This window comes from Gopherus flavomarginatus, chromosome 16 (assembly GCF_025201925.1).
Source record: "Gopherus flavomarginatus isolate rGopFla2 chromosome 16, rGopFla2.mat.asm, whole genome shotgun sequence".
NCBI classification, from domain to species: Eukaryota; Metazoa; Chordata; order Testudines; family Testudinidae; genus Gopherus; species Gopherus flavomarginatus.
This window is the reverse complement of record NC_066632.1, coordinates 21,690,046-21,707,771: the sequence shown is the minus strand read 5'-3', so window position 1 is coordinate 21,707,771 and position 17,726 is coordinate 21,690,046. Positions and strand designations below refer to the sequence as shown.

General features: G+C 47.0%; 2 protein-coding genes across 4 annotated transcripts in view; both read left to right on the top strand.

Annotated features, from left to right (window-relative positions):
* The window catches only part of SP1 (Sp1 transcription factor), a 36,467-nt gene extending 22,513 nt beyond the window's left edge, over positions 1-13,954 (top strand). The window contains exons 4-7 of one of the 3 annotated variants that reach the window (XR_007769895.1): positions 3,286-3,451; positions 5,667-5,866; positions 6,930-7,525; positions 13,926-13,954. Coding sequence is in view for 2 of the 3 variants with exons in the window: in XM_050925839.1 (XP_050781796.1) it covers positions 3,286-3,451; positions 5,667-5,866; positions 6,930-7,246 (683 nt within the window). In the remaining variant the exon portion in view is untranslated. Of the gene's footprint in view, positions 1-3,285; positions 3,452-5,666; positions 5,867-6,108 lie in introns of all 3 variants that reach the window. The other 2 variants (XM_050925839.1, XM_050925840.1) reach the window with 2 other exon arrangements.
* PRR13 (proline rich 13) overlaps positions 1-17,726 on the top strand; it is a 326,900-nt gene that overhangs the window by 277,485 nt on the left and 31,689 nt on the right. The window lies entirely within an intron of this gene.

Genomic DNA, 17,726 nt, shown 5'->3' with positions numbered 1-17,726 from the left:
GAGAGGAGTAGACAAGACGGGTTTCTGCTCTGTGCGCCAACGTTGGCATGGGAAGGATGTAAAAAAAAAAATGTAATTCTTTGCTCCATGAAAACTCTAACAGGAAAATGAATGCCAGATTACGAGACACTTCCTAACCATACCTTAGTGTCCAAATTCACATTGCCACGAGAAGCTTCCTTCTGCCTCTAACTGATAAGGGAACTCGCAACCCATTAATCTCCTTCAGACTTGCCTACAGAGAGACTGTAATGGAGTGGCACCAATTGCAAGCCGACTGGAGCTTTACTGTCTTCATTTATTTGCTCTGATACAAGCCATCTGTGATAGCTGTTGGTGTACTGCACCAGTGCAAATCCCAAGCGGCTATAAAACAGTTTGCACAGACTCGGCCTATTCCAGTTTCCTGCAGTGTAAGCTGCACCTGTGCAAACAGCGGCTGATGATGGTTGTGTTTTTAAAGTCGGGTCACTCTTTGGGGGAGGGCCTGTATCTTATCAACCAAATCTCTCTCTCTCTCACTCACACTCACACACCTCAAACTACACCCAGGACCCTGAAATGACATTCCAAATTTCAAGCTGATCACAGTATGGATTTTAGGAAAGGATCAAAGATTTGGCTTTAAACAGCAACTATATTGCAACCTAACAATGCTACGGCTATTACAATGCCATAATCGCTTCATGCATCAGTCCAATGAAAACATATGAGTTTAAATCTGTTGTTGGACCTATTGGCATATGTTAATTGCAGCTGAAAACAGATTACGCAGCCTGCTGTTTTTGCACCACTTACTGTTTTTTTCAGCATTAAAATAATCACGCAGTGACGCTTGAAGGGAAATAAAACACTTGAGAAGTGTAGCTAGGGTTATTGAAGAAACAATTAGATGACAGCATAAGCGTGGAGCAATAAAATGGAAATGAAAATTGATAGGCTTAAACGCTTGCCATCCCTCTCACCCCCCCCTTTACAAATGTTTCATATGTTCGTCTGTATTTGGAAGCTTGTTGGTGACACGCTTTAGTTCCCATGGTTTTTGTAATTAGGTATCGCTCCTTGAGATGGAGAATGCCTCGCGTGAACCGTGCCAGATGATTTTTCAACTTTATACATCTTTCTGTGCTTGCAGTCATTACCCAGCTAGCGTGCTCCAACAATATCTTCACTGATAGATGCTACTAAAACTACAGTCTCTCCCAGGCTGCTTTATTTATTGCTGTTTCTTATTTTATTGTTGGGAGGCTTTGCATCTGTTTTGTGGATTAGCTCCTAGATTGTTGCTTTAATCATTTTAAACTAAACAGATACTTAAAGGAAAACGGTCCTCGTTCTGTTCAGCCTCGCAGTCTAAAAGTACCAAAGAGAGAGACTTTTTTTGCCTTGAATAAACCATGAGATGTTATTAAAACCTCTAAAATGTGCACACATCTGGGCTTTGTGTTGCAAGTGAAAACTGTTTTCTGCTTGCTGGCAGTGTCTGAAATAATGTCATTTTTGATGTGTGGCTAGCGCTGGGCTCAGAAATGCCAGCTTGCAATGGAAAGACTGCTCCATTTCTGTCTAGGCAAGGTGAGAACTGCCCTTAGGCTCCTGCTTCATCTTCACCTGTAAGCACATCAAACACACAACCTCCAGCTGTTGCCTTGAGCTGGGAATAATGTTAGCTAAGTATGAGTGACCTTGATGAAAATACAGGCTGTCTTAGGCCCTAACTGTCTCTCCTGCCCATGAGACACAAGTAACCAGCATGTTAGGATGTTGGCTGTAATAGTATTCGCTGTTATACCCTGTGTATTACTCAGGAATCTGGCCATTTCAGAGCTGTGCCAGAGAAAACTGCATTTTCCATTCAGTAACAGTAAAGGAGTTCTTTAGTTTGTTCTGATGCCTGCTCTGGTAACATGTATTTAACATAGTCTGAACTTTTTACATTCGCAAACGTACTGCAAGCACTTCTGTTGTAAGTAGAACTTGTCAGATCTTCTGAGCTTTCCATTAATCCAAGGTCTGTTTTGTTGCCTTGAAGTCTGCATAGCGTGATGATGGTGTAGGTTGTCTCTGGGGTCTGCGCGTTTAGAACTCTAAAGTTCTGGTTGGACTTTATGCCCACAGTTATTGCCGGAAGTGGTACGTGCTTGGCCTAGGGAAATGCTGCGTAATATAACTTGGCTGCAGACTCTTGTGTGTAGTCTCAAGTTTAGCTTTAAAATCGTAGACACTCTCTGGAAGTTGGGGGTGAGAGAAGAGTAAAGTCATACTCAGTAATCCAGAGTGCATTTTATCCAAGTACATATTTTCATGGCTGTCATTATGCAGGCCAGGTAATAAAGTCTCAAACTTACAAACAAGTAAGAGAAGAGACTCACATTCTTTGGAAATGAAATCCTGGCCCCAGTGGAGTCAATTGCAGTTTTGCTACTGACTTCAGTGGAGGAGTTTTGCACGCTTGTTTTGTCTCTGTTTTCCAGAGTGGGTTAACTGAAATGGTTTAAATAGTTGGCAGATAACAATATTGACTTACTTGATTCTATCTTCCTGAAAAAGACACATGCTCTACAACTGCTTAAACCTTGATAACTCCAGCAAATCTGTGGAGTAAAGAAAGCAAGTGTTGTTTTGATCTCCACTCCTGGGTCCATTTTTGATAAGGATGCCAGTGATTCTCTGGGGGAGGATAAAGGCAAAAAGTAACTTGTTCAGTGTTCCCTGAGGGGGGTGGGGGAGGATTGGACCAGGTTGTTTCTTTTTGACCCTGACAATGGTTTGCGTAAGGAAGCTTTGTACAGGAAACGGAGTAGGGGCCCCAAAATTAATTACTTCCCAAATCTAAATTGAGACTGCAAAAGGATCTGTAGAGGGGCAGCTGATTCCTGGCTCCAGGGCTGTCTAGAAAATACGGCGGGAGAATTCGCCAAGATTAGTCCATATTAGAATCCAACTGATGCCATCAAGAACCCCATCCCGAGGTAATTATAGAGTATTTGGTCAGGATTTTTACATCTACACTTAGCAGGGCATTGATGCTCTTTGCTCCATTTACTTGTATTTAAAGTGCCTTGGCAGGGTGGAGCTGCTTTACAGAGATCGCTGTTGACTTCCATTCTTCATCTGGGACGCCCCCTTCCAAGGTGCTCCTTCAGATGTGCAGCGTGACCCTCCATCACTTGTATAAAATGCCTAGCAATTTGTAGTAGTTTTTCCTTCTTTTTAATTTCCTCGTTGCTTAGGGTTTGCTGGTTAAGATGCTGATCCAAAAGTAATGTAGAGATTTCCTTTTAGGTGATCATGGTGCTCAGCTGGGCCTGCATGGTGGAGGGGGTGACGGAATGGGAGACGAAAACGCTACTGTGGAAGAAGGGGAGACTAGTCCCGACCCACAGCCACAAGGCCGAAGGATGCGGCGGGAAGCCTGCACCTGCCCATACTGCAAAGACAGTGAAGGAAGGTAGGATTTGCTAACTGGATACCTCAAACTGTAGTCGGAATCATCACTATGATGTCAGGGCATTTCAGAAATCCGGAGAGATGGAGGCTGAAGGTCACTTAGCAGCCTTGGGCTTTGAGAGCTAAAGTCAGTCCAGGTGCACTGTTAATAAAATAGGTTGACAGGTCAGACGATTGCAGTAGTCCTCTCTCCCAGGAGCCCTAGGCCGGGGCTGGTGAAGGCTGGGTCACAGCAACTTTGGGGCACATGCTGGGTGCCTCATTTCAAACTGCCGTTGTCAGAACTGAGCAAGCTTCGTCTGTCCGGTCCCCGTTCGTGTTGGACGGGAATAGCAGAGCGAGGGGCTGATGATGGCAGAATGGGTGGGCATCAGCTCAGTTGCCTGAGAGGAGGAGGGAAACTTGCACTAAATCCACCAACGTGCTGTTTTGGTTCCAGTTAGTGTTGTAGTCCCTGGGTCCTCCTGAAACTGAACTTACCCATGAAGCTGTCGGGAGTCTTTTGTTTTGGTTTCCCCCTTAAAACTTTGCCCTGAGTAACTGAAAGATTTTTACTGTCTGCATTGAACATGCTCTGCGTTTATGGGCATTAGGTTATAAACTGGTTGCTTCAGTGGCTTCCTCTTCCCATTGCTAAAGTATTATCGGGTGCAGAAAAAGGGCTAAACCTTATGGCTGACATGAGCACGCTCCTGTTGTGAGAAACTGACGGCTGAGCCCTGTCTGTTCCCGTGGCCTGGGTTCTCCTGCCAGAGAACAGTGCTCCAGAGTGTCAGGGTTTGTTTGAAAAGGGGGAGAGTGGAGTCTAGGCTCCTAGTATCTACTCTGTGCTTCGGTTCCTGCATTGGAGAAATGCAGCTAGCTCCCGGCCTCGCTGGTGATGAGACCTTGGCCTGTGTTAAAGCTTCGAGAGCTGTGTCGCGGAAGGCGCTATCGCAGGACGATAACAAAACACGCTGCACTGAGCAGCATGAAGGAGTCAGCGTAAACTCCACAAGGCCAGAAATGTTAATCAGAGGCTGTAATTTCCCTCCCTTTTGGCACCTCATCATGGCTAGGGCTTTAGGGGGTATCTCCAAATAGTGGCAGGGCCATTGGTATACATTAAGGACAGAATTTCAGTCATCAGCTATGTGACAGGCCAGCAGGGTCACTCAGAATGAACCGCTGCTTGAGCTCCCATTTAAAACCTGTGAACGCAGCCATTCTCATTCCCTCTGTCCCCTCCCTCCCACCACCTCTTCCCACTTCAGTCATTGGTTTCCTCTCCTTCCTTTTTCCGTTGACTTACTCTTCATCTCATACCCCATATTGGTCATTGCTGGGCCTGTCCCACATGCCCCATTGCTGGGCCTGTCCCACACACTCTCCCTCTCTTCGTTACGTTGGAGAATTTTTAGTTAAAAATGTACCGAAAAAGGGAATGGGCTGTGAGGAGAGACCCCATAGAACAAAAAGGTTTCTTCCGCACACAGTGAAATTAGGGACAGATTTGCTGAGGAGCCACCTGTTGGGCCATTTCTTCTGACTATTCCTGAAGAGGCTCCTGGTTGCAACCTCTTCTGTTTTTTCACTGAGGACTTAAGTGACTCCTCTGTGACCCCTCTGAAGCCCTCACACCCCCTCCCTCCCCCCCCCCTTTCCTCTCACTTAGACTTCTTAAAACTAGTGATTTACCTGCTCATAACAGTTCCCAGTCTGACTTTAATGGGGGAGTGTTTTCGTGCACATGTGGTACAGGTTTGACTCTCCCAAGAACACTTCACTCTTGATGAGAACCTGTCATCCAGAGGTGTGGCTACAGTTACCAACCTGATAGTGCTCAGCACCTTTTATCTCTGCAGTACCTTGTAGTCACCAGTCCCTAAGGACACAGACGTCATCTTCGTTTGACAGAGGGTTAGACTGAAGGGTTGAGTGGAGGCTGACTTGCTTTTGGTCATTGAGCAGAGCGAAGACTAGAGAGCCCTGATTCCTCTAGCCAGGAGACCGTCCTGCCCACCCTTCTGTGTTTCTGATGTCAGCCCAACATCAGAGCAGTAAGTAGGCAGGTCTAATCAGTGCTCTGATCAGCAGCTGGTAACCTGGGCTTTCCATTGTGCGAGCTCAGCAGCCACGCCGGGTGCCACGTTTAGGAAGCTAATGTTTCACCTCCCTGTTAGTGAGAGTGGAGAGGCTCTGTACGTTAACCCCTTGATTTCTTTGGATTCTTCCAGGGGTTCTGGGGATCCCGGTAAGAAGAAGCAGCACATCTGCCACATCCCGGGCTGCGGGAAGGTGTATGGCAAGACGTCCCACCTGCGGGCTCACCTCCGGTGGCATACCGGGGAGAGACCTTTCGTCTGCAGCTGGATGTTCTGTGGGAAGCGCTTCACGCGCAGTGACGAGCTGCAGAGGCACAAGCGCACGCACACAGGTAAGCCCGGGAACCTGCCCTGGCTCTGCGAAGGGAGCACCTGCCAGGTGCACTCAGAGCAGGGGCGTGAGGGAGCTTCCACTCTTTCTCTAGCCTTGTAGGTATGCTGCAAGGGTTACCAAGATCCTTGTGATTGCCAGCACTCTCCACATCATCTATTGCTTTGGGTTTCTGCAGTACAAGTATATTTACAGATTTTGTCACCAGCTGTACAAAACCATGACTCTTCTGTTCGTTGGCAGCTGCATCCAGCGAATCATCTGCCGTACTTTCAGCTGAGATGTTTTCCTCGCCTTAGGAGCACCTAGAACTTCTCAGAAAGCCACCCACAGGGAGAAGTAACATTCAGAGTCGGGGGAAATCAATGTGAGAGGGTCTGAGAGGCTATCGTGGAGACAGAGCCAAAGAAATAACACGTCAGAGCCTGATCTCACTCTTGAGAGTGTCCACACTGAGCAGAGCCCTGTTGAATCCGGGGGGCTCTGTGTGAGTGCATGAGTCACAGCTCAGGGTTAGGGCCCACAACATTTTGGGGGAGAGGGTGTGTTTTACTCCACATAATAGATTCAGTTTGGCAAGTGGGTGGATGAATTCTTCCTCGCTACCTACCACATAGTTCTGAGACTTTGGTTCTAGTGCAGTAATTAAATATGGCTTTTGACCCCTAGTATGTTTTCATCACCAGTAAATCTGCTTTGGTCAGAAGTTGTATAAAGTGAAAGAGAAAGCCGGTGAGAGGAGAGTATGAAGATCTTTGGATGTTAGCATGGCAAAAGGCACTGACTACAAGTCTTGTGAGAGTTATTTCTGAGGGGCAGCGCCCTGCTATCTCTCACTGAAGGGCAGTTGAAAAGTGCTGCACCCCTCTCTCTCTCTCAATACCTGTCAAGGTTGCTCTGTGAGCTTCATCCAGGCAATAGCTGAAAATTGCTTCTTATTCAGAGTTTTGTTTGTTTGTTTGTTTGTTACAATGTGGTGGAAAGGTTTGGCTTCCCATAAGGACGTAAAGCAAGCGCGTTGTTGAAATGGCTGAGCGGTTCTCCTCTCCCATTGCTCTTCACAGGTGAGAAGAAATTTGCCTGCCCGGAGTGCCCAAAACGCTTCATGAGGAGTGACCACCTGTCCAAGCACATCAAGACCCACCAAAACAAGAAGGGAGGCACAGCCAACAATGTGGCCATGAACGTGTCTGCGGTCTCCATGGACACCGGGACTTCGGAGGGAAACAGTGGGCCAACCCCATCGGCCCTCATCGCAACCAACATGGTGGCCATGGAAGCCATTTGTCCCGAGGGCATCGCACGCCTTGCCAGCAGCGGCATCAACGTCATGCAGGTGGCAGATCTTCAGTCCATCAACATCAGTGGCAATGGATTTTGAGACTGTGAGAACCACAAGACATGGACGATGTACAAATCTGGGGTTGAAGGTAGTGTGCTGAGAGGGTAGAGTCACTTACACCTTCTAGCACGAGAGTCCAGTTCCTCTCTGCCAGGAATGCTACCTGAAAACAAGGCCCGGCGATTGGCTCAGACCTCTGAGGCCCAGTGACTACATGGGGATGCCAGAGCTTTTTTTTTTTTTTTGACTCGACTTTCCTTCCTCCCTCATAACTTCTCCCTTTCCCTCAGTAGCAACCCCTGATGCCAACATGCCTTGGTAAATGTATATGATCATTGAAATACTTTTTAGTGCAAAAAAAAAAAAGATTCTATATTATTATATATATAAAAATATAAAATGTGTTCATTTGAGCAAGGAAAAAAATTGCTGCGACCAAAGTGGTTTTGGTCTATTTTGGATGCCTTATCTTTGAACAGATGACCCCGTGGGTAGTTAATAAGACAATACCCAAGCTGTTGTTCAGATGCTATATTACATTTTACATTGTAACCTTAAAAAAAAAATTAGCCTTTTGTATTCTCTGCTTTTAGGTTTCTTTTTTTCCTTAATTTTTTTAATTATTTGGGTGAGGTTTTCTTCATATAAAACAGTCACCCTCTTCCTTCCCGTCACCCCTTCATTGCTTTATTTTAAATTGTATTTGCTGCAGAGATTCTCCTATCCGAAGTATTTTAACCTTGCTCTTTCATTCTGAGCATAAGTGTACATGTCAAATTGATTGTAAAGGTTTTTGTGCGGGTTCACTCGAGCTATTTACCAGAAGAGGGTCCGGGACCCCATAATGCGTTCTGAGATTTTGCGGGGGGAGGGAGGGGAGGGAAAGGGAGTCTTGGGCAAATTTATTTTTCTGCAGTCGGTCTTAAAAACAAAATGTCAACGTCGGTGCTACCAGGGCTGGTGAGATGAAGACACCTTGAGTGTCGAGTGGCAAAAAATAAGGAACTCGCTGAAAATGCAGTGGAGAAGAGACCATCGATAACACTGTGTCTATCCAGAGTAACGTGCCTAGTCTGGTTAAAATGTAGCGTGAAGGGATGCCTGTTGGCATCCCTAATCTGAGGGTTCCTGCAGAGCAGCTGATGCTAATGCAGAGGGTGAGTTGAAATTGACTGTTGGTCAGACTGGCAGGCTGCTGGTACATTTGTAAGTGGCAGGGCGTTTGTCTGCCAGATGTGGACTTCAGGCATAGGATGCTTAGTGAACGTGTCACACGGCCCCGTGCTGGGGCTGTTTGTTAATGGGAGGCGTGTCTCTTATTCAGATTAAATCATCACATCATCTTGCAGGATTTTTTTTCTTCCAACACTACATCGCTTTTCTGGCTCCAAGGCGTCCCTGTTCTTTCAGAGATTTCCAAACCAGTAATTGGAAACAAAGGAATTTCCTGGCCATCTTTTCCTCTTTCTTTTTCAAGCCCATGGTGGGCTGGTAGTACTGAACCCTGCTAGACTCCTCTGTCCAACTCACTCTTCGTCCCCCGCCCTTCTCTTCCTGCTGCAGCCACAACAAAGTGGGTGTTCCTGATGTCCTCTCCATTTCGCCTAGCCCTTCTGTGAAGCCAGTTGAAACGGAGTGAGCTGTCCTTACAACGGCATAAAATTGCAGGAAGAGGACATTGTGCACTGTAGACTGTAGGGGGGCTTCAGGATTTAGAATCCCTCCAGTTGAGAATTCAGTCACCTTCATGTGTGTCACCCACCTTTCCTCGGCCCACAAATCATCCTTGATAATGAAGCTGCGTGTTATTCATGTACTCGCGCATTTCTTTAGTAAATCTTTGATTCAGAGACACCTGATAGAAAGACAAGGGCTTGAAGAATCCTCTAGTAATAGGGTGAATTTTATTTAATTATGACAATAAGCAGTGTTCTGGTGTTTTTTCATAGAAAAATAAATGCAGGAAACTGCCATATACTCCAACACCCTGGTGTTCGATAACTTATTCGTGCAGGCAGGTGATGGTGGTTTTAATTTGTAAGGTGGATCTTCTGTTGAATCCCTTTGCTAGGGAAGGTAGAAACAGTGGGGTTTGCATTAACCAGAATCAAGGCTAAGCTGCAACAGAATCCTTGTCTGGAAGAGTGGGAGGGAAAGGTCTGTGTCTAATGTGTGGAAAAGTTTTTATATTTGGAACTCTGTTGGAAAATGCAGCAGCTTTGGAAGTTAAAAATTAAAACCCCTTCGTATGGGTTGCTGTTGATTATGTAACTGTATATAATACCTACCAAAGCATTTAAAACAAAAATCTGGTGTTGTGTTAGGCCAGTGTTAATTGTTCCTCTCAAAAAGAGGAAGGAAAGAGGTGAGTAGCTGGTGGGAGGGCAGATATTACAGCGGAGTCAGTGTCTCTCTTCACATTTTGGTCCCATGGTTCTTGCTCATTTTCAGCACACCCGGGGGTGTTGGACTCTTTTCAATTCCCATTTCATGCTTTTCGCTGGGAGGCTTCTAGGGAGTTTTTTTTATGCATGTGCATAGAATTGCAGGAAGACAACCTGTTTGGTAGGGAGAAACCCCAAACAATGTTGGAGTGAAATAAAACTTTATATGAACCTGAATCACACCTGTAAATGGTGCTTACTTTCTCTCTAACTAAAACCAAGTGTGATTCTGCTGTATATTTTATTAACACCTTGCATATAAACACTTCTTTTAACCTGTTCTACCTAAGGAGAATACACTTGAAATGAGGCAATTGCTGTGTGCTTCGGGGCTGTATAGGAAAGTTCAGGAAGAACATCCATCGTTAATTATTTCAAAACCTCTCCTAGACCAGTTGCTGAGAACACAGAGCCAATTTTGATAAGAGAGCCATTCAGTGGCACCAGCACTGAGAGGTGGTTTTTGCTGAGTCTAATACAGCAGGTTTCTTCTCTATTCCAGGGTTGCTTGGAAAGTGCGGGAGATGATGCATCAAGGCTTCTGGGTCAGGAGTAGCAAATGAGACCACGGTGTTCCAATCAAACAGAAGCTTAACTGTGTGCCTCTCGGAAGATTATTGCTCAGACACTGCAGTTCTGGGATCTAAGCATCTGTCCTGTGTCAAACCAGCTAAGTCCTAGAGAACGGAATTCTGGGCTAGGTGGGGAAACCAGATGTGTTAGTCAGACTAGTATCATAGGGATAGCCATAAAAGATCAGTCTAAAATAACCAGGGGCTTCTATGCTGCTAGTTTACAATCCCACAGATGGGCAACTTCTCTATGAATTCCCTTTCCTCTTCCATCTTTCCCCTCTTCATGGGATGTGATGCAACCCAGAACACCTGGAGCGGGTATTTGTAATCAAGCTGCCATTAAGACACACAGGCTGACCATGGTTGCCAGGGTAGCTGGGCTCTGAAGAGCCAATCACTCAGAAGTAACTTTTTTTTCGTGTAATGCAAACCTCAGCACCGATCCACAGTTGTCTTGTTTGCTTTAAAATCCTGTTGTTTCTTTTAACTCTGTATATGCAAATTCCCTGCAGCTGTGGGATATTACAGGTTCTTTTTGTTCAGATCTGAGTTAAATTTTTGGCAAGGTCTGTCTGTCAGCCAGCTCCCTTGTCTTCATTCTGGGTGTGGCTTGCTCACTTGGGTTTGGAGAGAGATTTCTTCCACAGCGGGATGTGAGAGTTTTGTACCTTTACCAGTTCAGGACTGATTGGTGACCTTTCCTCACCAGACTCTGTGTCTGTGTTGTCGGAGCGTCGGCATGCCTTGTCAGTTTCAAACAGCAGTACCTCTCCTTTGCACCTGCAAAAGTCCTCCTTGTCTTCGAAGCAGGAATTGGTGCATGCCGGCAGGAGGCAAAGTCCTGCCAAACTGTGAAGTGTTAACACATTTTTACCTTTTTAAAAAAATAAGTACAGGGAGGGAGGAATCTTAGCTATCACTGTAAATTCCTCAGGCTGATTTCTTTCATCTCTCTATCTCTATTTTTGGATTTGTATATTTTTATATAGGAAACTTTAAACATTTGTATTTTTTTAACAATCTGTGAAGCACTATGAATTCCAGTTGTGTCAAATGTCAATATCTTCCACATCTTGTGAATACTGGAAGCTGCGGATGGTTAGTAGAAAGCAGTGTTTAAAAAAAGCATGTTTCAGTAACTCTGCCTCGTTGGGCTATTTGGTTGCTAGAACGGCTACCTGAGAACATTGCCAATTCCTCCTTGTCACTTGCATTCTTTAATGTACTGATGTCCAAAGTAGATTTAGAGAAGTTCTAGAAACTATGCCCGTTACATCACTCGGTGACTACATTGTCAAGTAGTTATCCAGTATGTCAAATGCAGCAGAGTGCTGCGGGGAGCCCTTGTCTCCATTGAGAACATAATGTACTTTCATCTTCCGTCCACATAGCTGTCCACTAATCCAGGATTGTCACTTAAGCCTAGTGTAACCTGAGAAAGGTTTGAAAGGATCCCTAATGGTAATCTCCTTGTCCTTGTGGGGCTGTGTAACCTAAGTAGAAGGGAAAGTGGTGGTCAGCCTGGATGGTATTGTCTTGTTTCTAAGCGCTGTCTTTGAGGAATATTCTTTGGACTGAGGTTTCTACTGGTGTCATTGTGACAGCATTGAACAGGTCCCAGCAACGGAAAGTTCACCACAGAGGAATGGTGCTCCCCCCCCCCTCCCCATTAGGGAACCAGAATTAATCTGTAGTTTCCTGTGGAAACATATCGCCCTGCATGTGTCTCCACTCCTCAGCGATTTAGGCCTGGTCTGCACTTAAAAATCAGACCCATTACACCTAGTGACATCACTCAGGGCTTTCAAATATGGTGGGCCCTGCGTGCTGTAGATAGGATGACCTATCTCCCAGTGTAGATGGGGCAAGGTCAATGGGATCTTCTGTTGACCTAGCTACCGCCTCTGAGAGGCGAATTAGCTCCATTGACAGAAGGAGTTTTTCTGTCTATGTAGGAAGTATGGACGCTTCGGCACAGGTGCAGCGTTGCAGCTGTAATATAGACATGGCTATACCGCGTGTCAAATTCAAGAGCAGCAGCAGCACCAGCATAGGCATCAGGGCAACTGTTTATCGATTAGAGATGGAAAACAAGCAGAAGAATGTGGGTATGGACCGTACCTTGAACCTATGTGAAGTGGCTGGTCCTAGCTGCAAGAGCAACGCAGTTCTTGCCCAAATCCAGGCAAACTGTAGGAGAGATGTTTGCTAAAGGCTAATTCCCAATGTCCCCACCCCACCTCGGTCCTGTTAACATACACGATGGACCAGCGAATACAAAGAATAAAGTATCTGAGAACCTCGGTACAACCTCATAGCCTCTCTGGCCCAGGTCCACAAAGGTTTTTGGCACCTAACTTTCATTGATTTCCGTGGAAGTTAGAACCCTAAATACCTTTGTGGATCTGAGACTTTGTATCTTAGATAAGTCCAGCTCTTCGGGGCAGTGGGAAGAAGAGGTGGCAGAGGGAGAATGTACTCGTGGGCTACTGCAGCTCCTGGGGATCTGAAGATACTCTCCATTTGCAAAAGAAAATTTCACCCGTGGGCTTACAAATGAGATTCTCCATCACTGCTGACCAGCCACAGCTCACACAGGAGCCTCACTGCCATTGCTCCGCTCACTTTGGCATGCATTAGCCTCTCTGTTCTCATTAGACAGTCGCTCGTTAATATCCATCACCCTCCTCTGCTAATTCGGCTTGCCCTGTTCACCCATCTGCTGTCAAGGGTCTGGTAGCTGGCTCACAGCTGCTCAAAGTTGCCAAGTTCCATGTGCCATACTGGGCTTTGTATCCTACGGTGGTAAGTTTGGGTTGTTTCATGGTTGTTTCGGCAGCAATGCAGAGGGCTGATGTTGCAGACTCAGTGGGGGAAATCTTGACCTCATTTACAACCGAGGCAAAGCTCCCATTGACGTCGGCATGTCTGTTGCTTCCATTAAATGAATTGCACTGTTCACCCAAGCACATGACTGGCTGCTTCTGTGTCAGGCTCTCAGGTGCGCAGGGAGCGCCTGTATACATTTTAGATCTGCAGTTCCCTGTGGAATTAACTGTGCCTTTCTATACAGGGGTTCCAAGTGGCCAAACCATTTGCAGGCAGGATTGCACTGGGCTGTTTTTACCAATTATTTTTTTACCCCATGATGGCTCAAAATGGTCTCTTCCAGCTTTAATCTACCCAGCCCTGTTTTTTCCTTAAACTTGATTAGCAATTCACTTCCCCCACCCCGCCTGCTGGGGAAATAACTGTGTGTCCACTATTCTATGCATTACAGTGGGGTTGTGTGCATGGGGCGAGGCTAGTTTAGGCCAATGCCTGTTGCTTTTGTGAGTTAACCTGCGTCAATACCCCCCTGAGGGTTAGTGAAACCATTTCACCAGCACTTCCTGTAGCTCCCTGGTCCCTTCTCCGACCGCCTCCCCCATCATTCCAAACAGGCGCCTCGATTCGATTCACCTTTTTGGGTGCTGAGAGCACACGCTTCGCGCAACTTATAACACTGGCAATAATTCTCTCGCTGTGTAAAGACTGTTTTATCCTGTAATAATGTCTGTGCTTTTTTTTAATCCAATTGCCGATGTAATGATGTCTGAAACACATTTTAAAAGTGCTATTTTTTTTTTTTTGTACAAAGATTAGATTAAAATGTAGTTTGGCTCCTTTGTAAACCGATTTACAACTTTTTTTTTTAAGGTAAATAAACAAGCGTCTACGGATGGCATGGTGCAGTTTGTGCTTTAAAGAATATTTCAGTGCCTTTTGGCATTCATCTTGAGCTCAAGCGCCTTTGTCCAACACCTGTTGCCTGGCTTCTTGGTAGCTGCGGTTTGTAAATGTATTTTTGTTCCTACAGCACTGTAGTAAATGAGAAAGCAAGTGTCGCTGGATGGCAGTAGGCTGTCTTTCCATTGACTTCATCGGGCTGTGGATGCTGGGATCTGGCAGAGACAATCTTCATCACAGATGAAGAGACAAACCCGACTCGTGTGTCCATCTGTCTTGAACTTTATTGTTCATAAGAACAGCCATGCTGGGTCAGGCCAGTGGGCCATCTAGTCCTGTATCCGATCTTCTGATAGTGGCCCATACCAGAGCTTCAGGGAGCGAGTACAGAACAGGACAATTTTGAGTGATCCATCCCCCTCTTCCACTGCTGTTTTCTGGCAGGCAAGAGGTTTAGCATCACCCTGAGCATGAAGTTCCAGTCCCTGACCATCTTGGCTAATAGGTCCACCAATGGCTGTCTTCCATGAACTTATCTAGTTCTTTTCTGAACCCTGTTATATTTTTGGCCATCTCAACATCCCATGGCAATGAGTTCCACAAGTTAATTGTGTGTGGAGTGAAAAAGTACTTCCTCGGGTTTTGGATAAAACCTGCTGCCTATTAATTTCATTGGGTGACCCCTGATTTTTGCATTGTGGGGAAGGGTAAATAACACTCCATGATTTTATAGACCTCCATCACATCACCCCTTATTCATCTCTTGTCTAAGCTGAACAGCCCTGATCTTTTGACTCCTCCTACAGAAGCCATGCTATACCCTTGATGGCCTTTGTTCCCCTTCTCGGAATCTTTGCCAGTTCCACTATATCCTTTGGTGAGATGAGCGACCAGAACCGGACACAGTATTCAAGCCTACTGGAGATTTCCTAGCAGGCCCACTCAGCAGTCTCTGGGATAAAGCCTCCTATCCATCAAAGCACTTGACAAAGGGGAATCTACACACATAGTGACTTGCTCATCAGGCCAGTGGCAGAGCTGGGAATACCAGGGGTCGGCAAGCTTTCAGGAGTGGTGTGCCAAGTCGTCTTTTATTCACTCTAATTTAAGGTTTTGCGTGCTAGTAATACATTAATGTTTTTAGAAGGTCTCTTTCTAAAAGTCTATAATATATAATTAAATGATTGTTGTAAGTAAAGTAAAGACGGTTTTTAAAATGTTAAAGAAGCTTCATTTAAAATTAAAATGCAGAGTCCCCTGGACCGGTGGCCAGGACTGAAAACCAGCTCGCACTCTGCCTTTGGCACACGTGCCATAGGTCGCCTACGCCTGGTCCAGGACTCTACCCACTAGCCCATCCCCTCTCCCTCCAATGTACTAATGTTTTGACCCTCTGTAATGTCTCTTGGTCATGGGATACATAGTCCAAAAGCACCTAAGTCACTTAGGGTATGTCTGTCCGGGGATGAAAAAGCTGGGATTGGCTCAGGCTCACAGGGCTTGGACTTGGGTTGAAAAATTACAGTGTAAAACGTCCAGCCTGGAGCCCCAGCTTTTGGATCTCTTGAGGGGGGAGAATTCCAGAGCTCAGGCTCCAGCTCGAGCCCAAGCTTTGCAGCCACAGCCCCCATGAGCCTGAGTCGGCTGACCCAGGCCAAGTGGCCGTACTGTGGTGCCTTTATCCCTAGGTACGTGTACCCTTAGATTATTTTGAAAATTTCGTGCCATGATCTCCAAGCTCACTGATCGTGATCTCATTTACAAACATTCATTCATTAACTTCCTTCCATGAGATCTACCAGTTACAATATGGAAGCACAAGGCATTGCTACTGTTTAAAGGGACACCGACAACTTAAGTCACTCCTTTCTGAAAAACCTCGCCTTGGTGTTGTTACCTAGGAATCACACAGAGGAAAGGGACGGTGAACCAAGTAGCGTGAGATGGGCGAAGTAAACAACGTGGGGAAAACAAAAACTGATCCTTCCTGCAACCTTCCTTAGCTGCTACTCCGAGCTAGAGCAAGTTTGTCTTTTTTTCCCCTCAGAAAGGCATGGGACTTAGATTGATTATCCCTCCTAACACCTCTGAATGAGAGCTGAGTCAATATCCCTGTTTGTCTAGCTGTGGAAATGGAGCCAGAGGTGGTTGCCTTGGGCTTACCCAGCAAGGAAAGGGCAGAGTTGGGAACAGAACCCAGGAGTCCTGATCTCTGTATTCCCTGCTCAAGCCAGCCTTACCCCCTTCCCACGGGCAAGTGTAGAACCCTCTCATGGGGTTTGTGCTGAGCACTAGAGAGCACTAACAGCCTGGCCTCCATGAATAGCTAACGCCTAGTTCTGCTGCCCCACTGTGGTTCCCAATGTTAAGGGCTCCTAGGTGTTTCCAACCTCTAGCTCTGGTCAGCATGGGCCTGGCCGTGGGTTAAAGATGTTGAACCCAGTGTAGATGAGGAGGGCTACAGAGAGGGAAGGCTGCCTAGTGGTTATTGTCAGGCTCTCCTGCCTCTGGGGTGGGGTGGTGGAAATCTTGACCTGAGCAGGGGCCTGGCCCTCAGATGAGTGCAGGGAATTGATTAGCTGACAGGTGTCTGGATGATCCCCACAGGTGATCCACACTCCATGCTGCAGAGGAAGAAGGATAAAAACCCTTCTGAGGGACTGAGAGATCCAGATTCAATTCCCTGCTCTGTCACGGACTTCCAGTGTGACCTTGGGGCAGTCACTTAGCCTCTCTGTGCCTCAGTTCCCCCCTGTACAATGGGGATAACAGCACTGCCCTGCCTCACTGGGGCATGCTGAGGCTAAATACATTAAAGACTGGGAGATGCCCAAACACCATGGTGATGGGTGCCAACACAGCTCTCCTGCAGGATTGCCAAATCTCACGACAGTTCCACAAGTCACTGCTACCCTTGTGAATTTCAGCCCTGCTGGGGTGTAGCGGGGGGATGGGACACCCCCTTCTAATTGGCTGCCCTTCCCCACTTGCCTGCCTCTTAGGAAGCGCAGCCAATCAGGACACTGCAGAACGGTGGCCGAGTGCACTGTCCCCCCGCCAAGGAGCATACATTCTCACCGGGGTGCCATGGGTGGCAAGTTTGTAGAAATTTAGGTGGTGCCCAGAACCCGCCCCCCCAACTCTGCCCCCACCTTCCTAAGGCTCTGGGAGGGGTTTGGGGGAGGATGTCGGGTGCAGGTCCTGGGCTGGGGATTAGGGTGCAGGCTTTGGGATGGAGTTTGGGTGCTGGGTGCAGGCTCTGCGCTGGGGCAGGGGGTGGGTGTGCAGGAGGGGGTGAGGGGTGCAGGCTTTGGGACAGAGTTTGGGTGCAGGCTCTGGGCTGGGGGTGGGATGTAGGAAGGGGAGGGGGTGCATGCTCGGGGAGGGAGTTTGGGGATAGGAGGGAGTGCAGGGGTGAGGGCTGTGGGGCTGAGGATGAGGGGTTCATGCTACGGGGGGGGCTCAGAGCTGGGGCACAAGATCAGGGTGCAGGGGGATGAGGGCTCTGGCTGAGGATGAAGGGTTCATGCGGTGGGGGGTGCTCAGAGCTGGGGCAGAGGATCAGGGTGCAGAGGGATGAGGGTTGGGGCTGAGGATGAGGGGTTCATGATGCAGGAGGGGTCTGAGGATCAGGGTGCAGGGGGATGAGGGCTCTGGCTGGGGCTGAGGATTAGGGTGCAGGGAGCTGAGGGCTCAGGGGTGTTGGAGAGGCTCAGGGCTAGGGCGGAAGCACAGGGTAAGTGCAGCCTGCCTTGTCATTAGAAGATGACG